Raw genomic sequence first — 4,545 nt, forward strand, 5'->3', positions numbered from 1 at the left:
CCCCCAAGGGAATCAATCTCAGGCCTATTGCAAGCGACAGGGAAGTAGCGAAACCGCTACACCACAGACGTGGGTAGAAAGAAGTTGTCTCACCTCCACTCCCCCCACCACCCCCGCTGTTGCTATTGTTGTTGTCTCGGGCTGGGATGGGCACGGAGGATGAGGCTGTGACTGGGCTGTGCTCTTCTTGTTGTTGTTGCTGTTGGTTCATGGTGTTGGCGGACGCGCCCAGCGGCATCGACTCCGCGGCTTGCTTCCTCTGTGAAAACAAAAATAACGGACACTGGTCACTATTGGTTAAACGCGATGATGGCTGGTCATAAGTTAAAAGTCAAGACTCGTTTAAGTCAGTAATAAGACACAAGTCATTACTGGTCGAACATCATTTATTGGTCATTACTGACCATAGGTCATTACTAGTCATCAGACATTAGTTGCTACTGGTCAAACGTCATGACTTGTCTTAAGTCAAAGGTCAGGACTGGTTGAAGTTGATCAAAACCAATAAGTCATGACAGGTCATAAGTCACGACGAGTTATATGACAAAAGTCAAGACTGGTTCAAGTTGGTAATAAGACAAACGTCATTACATAATCAACCTACTGGTACTTGTAAACTATGTCCTGTATGCATTATGTTTAAAATGTCATTGCAAGCCAAAATGTCATATGCAGACAAATAAAAGAGGTACTTTTTCACAAGTAACAAATTTCCTAAGAGGATGCATGAAAGCAATATTTTACTTTAACCACAACCCCCTGACACCATCTCTAGCCAGTGTTCATCAACGATAACAACACCACCAATAATGACCCAACCACCACCACCAGCAACAACACCAACAATGACAACACCACCACTCCCCCACCTGAGCCTGTTTATTGAGCTCTTGATATTCATCAATGACCCCATCCCTAACAACAACAAAAACATGACAACCAATAACAACAACAGCAACTACGACCACCCATCCGATCCTGTTTCTTGAGCTATTGTTCATCAATGACCCCACCATCATCACTGCCACCACCACCAACAACTACAACCCCGACCACCCACCTGAGCCTGTTTCCTGAGCTGATGTTGTTCATCAATGACCCCATCACCACCAACAACAGCTACACCATTACCACCCCCAACAACAACACTAGCAACTATGACCACCCACCCGAGCCTGTTTCTTGTGCTATTGTTCATCAATAACCCCATCACCACCTTCAACAGCTACACTATCAACACCACCACCAACAACAACACCACCGCCAGCAACAATACCACCACCAACTACAAAAACAATAACTACCACCCACCTGAGCCTGTTTCTTGAGCTAATGCTGTTCATCAATGACCCCATCACCACCAACATCACCACCAGCAACAACAACCACAACCACCCACCCGACCCTGTTTCTTGTGCTATTGTTCATCAATGACTTCACCACCACTAACAACACCCTCGCCAGCAACAACAACAACAACCACCCACCTAAGTCTGTTTCTTGAGCTAATGTTCATCAATGACACCTCCATCACCACCATCAACAGCAACAACAACACCACCATCAGCAACAACAACCACAACCACAACTACCACCCACCTGAGCCTGTTTCTTGAGCTGTTGTTCATCAATGACACCATCAACACCACCACCACAGCCACCAACAAACAACCACAACAACAACCACACCCACCTGAGCCTGTTTCTTGAGCTGATGTTTCTGTTTGGCCTTCCTGAGTCGTATCTTCTCCTGTTCTTGCATGACCCGCGCCAGTTGCTCGTCCTGCTGCTCGATGCGACGCAGCTTCTGCTGGTCCACCTCCGCCTTTGACCTCTGCCACACAAACAGATGGGGACAGTCACTTCGTTGGTCGGAAAGTTTGTTCATAAGTTGGAAAGTTTGTTCGATACTTGGAAAGTTTTTTCCTTAGACTAAAAGTTTTTTTCCCCATTTCAGAAAGCGTGCTCCTAAGTTTTGACTTTAGTAACGAGATATACGCAGACACAATAATGGTAGTTTAGTGGAGAGAGAGAGAGGGAGAGAGAGAGAGATAGAGAAAGAGAGAGAGAGAGAGAGAGAGAGAGAGAAGAAGAAGAAGAAGAAGCACATTGACACAGTAATGGTCTTTGGGTGCAGGGCAAAAGTAAGACAAATGGACAGAAACAACAGAGGGAAAGTTTTAAAAAGTAGGACCTACCAGTGATGCCCTCCAACCCCCTGCTATTTGAATCAAGAATTGAACGGACATTTGTAGTAACTGTCAATACAGCCTACATCCCAGGTATCATTACACTTCAAGTAAACTTTCAAATGATATAATGGCACAATCACTAACCTCACTAGCAACATTTCAGGCGCAAAAGCAACTGAACAATTTTTTGGGGACAAAATGAACCAGAAATGACTTGTAGCAAATGCAATCAGAGCAGAAATACAGACGTCTCTGGTGTAGCGGTTCGGCACTTTACCAGCAAATGCAGAAGACTCAAGCCCATTTCTCATGTGGGGAGAATATTTATCGAGTATCTGCGTGTTTCTCCTAGGACGCTGTGTCCCCCTCAGCTCTTTATGGAGAACAATAAAATGTGATCTTTTTGCCACCAGTACCTTATGCTCTTGTTCTTGCAATAATCTCGCCAGCTCCTGCAAGGGAGAAAAGCACAACAGAAAAGTTGGTGAGCAACTGTAACAAAACATGGGGTGAAACAGTTAGAGTAGAAATTTAAGCAAAGCTCATCATATGAAATGAAATTCACTTCATTCACATCTGAAAGAAATTTAAGAGTTGAAAAAAATACAATTTTACGCAAATCCAATCAGGGTTTTTTCGATGGGCAAAAAAAAAGAAAATAGGAGAGCTCAGACCTTTTCAGAGTACTTTGAGGGTCCGAGGGGAAGGGAGGAGCTTTGTTCTAGAGATAGGGCATCGCCAAGCACTTGCACCAGTCTGGTAGTAGGCTCTATCGCAAGTTCCTCGGAAGCTACCTATAATATTCATACTTGGGCGATTTTGGGGAACTGGAAAGAGTGGACAATTTCACAAGACTGTTCTCATCTCACATGGAATAATTTCAAGAGGCTAGCCCAGGATAGGGAAATGTGAAAAGCGTTTGTTCGTGGCCTATACCCTGACTGCTGGTAAGGAAGGCTGGGATGAGATGATGTCCAGGTGTTATGATTAAGAAACACAGTAGTGATGCAAGTTATACAGTCACATCATCATCATTGCCTTTCCTGTGATGATGATGATGATAATGATGATGATGATGACCTCACCTCATCCTGCGATGCCTGTATCTCCAGTCGCGTAAACTCATCCAACTCATCGGGAAGTTTGTAGAAGTCGCTGAAATCTCCGTCGTCCTCGATCTGACCTGCCGGGGTCACCCTGCGTACAACAAACCAGAGGTGAGATGTCACTTAACCCAAGGATGCAAACTGGCTTTCTGAACAAAATCTCAAACCATAATGCAATTGCCACGGGTGGTAATTGTAATTTTTTCTTGAGTAGATGGGGGCGGGGGGGTCCAGGAGGAGAGGAGGGAGGTTATGCTCCCCATTTTATTATTTTATTTACAATATTACTGATTTTCTCCCCTTTCTTTCCTTTTATTGTTTTTTTTTGGTTTTGTTTAGTTTTTTTCCCAGCAGGAAAGGTAAAAAAAAAAAGTGACATCAGAGAAGAACTGAAACATTCACATTTCTTCAGCATATCACTACCAAATCCATGTCAGTACATTGCACGTTATCAGAGCTCAATTTACAACTTTAAGAAGTATAAAGAACTTTGCAGAGTGACATAAAAGTCACTAGTACAATACATAGAACCTGAACAAGACTTTAACACTTCAAGCATCAAGAGCATGTGATAAATAATTTTTGTGAAAAAGCAAAAAGCAAAGGCCACAAAGGGCAATACGAACAGCCAAAAATCCAGTCAAAATGACGACCAGGTGTCTGTGATGGGAGCACACATACATCAGTTGCTCAAAGTTTTAGTCAGAGTTTTACGGCACTTGCACCGCAATAAGGTCATATAAGTGCCGAAGATTAGAGGTGTTGCAAGAGAGTAACAAACACAAAAAAGGAGGAGGGGAGATAGAGACGATAGCTTTTTTATAGGAAAGAAGGAGCACACTATACCAGAGTTGCTCAAAGAAATTTGGATGACGTATACTGATCGCAGCAAAGAGAAACTGATTATCTACAGTGTCAACTTTGTCCGTCAAACGCCAATGACACTAAAAGAAATTTTAACAGGGAAAAGAGAACTGAGATGTTCATCAGAAGTTATTTTATTATGTGACCATAACAAGTTTTTAAAGATCCAATACATACATCCAACACAAAACCACAGACACAATTCCTGTCTGATTGACAGTTTACCAGTTCTCATAGATGCATGTTTATCTAGGAGTTAGATGGGTTAGTGGGTGAGTACACTACCTTGCCTTATACCTGGTGCTGTGTGAGCATGTGTGTGTGTGTGTGTGTGTGTGTGTGTGTGTGTGTGTGTGTGTGTGTGGGTGTCTATCAGTGTGTTA

The 4,545-nt window shown here is 43.2% G+C and overlaps 2 protein-coding genes across 2 annotated transcripts in view; both read right to left on the reverse strand.

The window, feature by feature from the left end:
* Positions 1 to 3,447, reverse strand: part of LOC101860989 (neurogenic protein mastermind) — a gene marked incomplete in the record, with an annotated part of 8,290 nt that extends 4,843 nt beyond the window's left edge. The window contains 4 exon segments of the mRNA XM_035971335.1: positions 94 to 259; positions 1,694 to 1,834; positions 2,609 to 2,644; positions 3,278 to 3,447. Coding sequence (XP_035827228.1) covers positions 94 to 259; positions 1,694 to 1,762 — 235 coding nt within the window.
* LOC118478209 overlaps positions 2,610 to 4,545 on the reverse strand; it is a gene marked incomplete at its 5' end in the record, with an annotated part of 4,646 nt that continues 2,710 nt past the window's right edge. Inside the window, 3 exon segments of the mRNA XM_035971337.1 lie at positions 2,610 to 2,684; positions 3,278 to 3,389; positions 4,145 to 4,242. Of these exon segments, the coding sequence (XP_035827230.1) occupies positions 2,610 to 2,684; positions 3,278 to 3,389; positions 4,145 to 4,242 (285 nt within the window).

This window comes from Aplysia californica, unplaced genomic scaffold, assembly GCF_000002075.1.
Source record: "Aplysia californica isolate F4 #8 unplaced genomic scaffold, AplCal3.0 scaffold00419, whole genome shotgun sequence".
Taxonomy (NCBI): Eukaryota; Metazoa; Mollusca; class Gastropoda; order Aplysiida; family Aplysiidae; genus Aplysia; species Aplysia californica.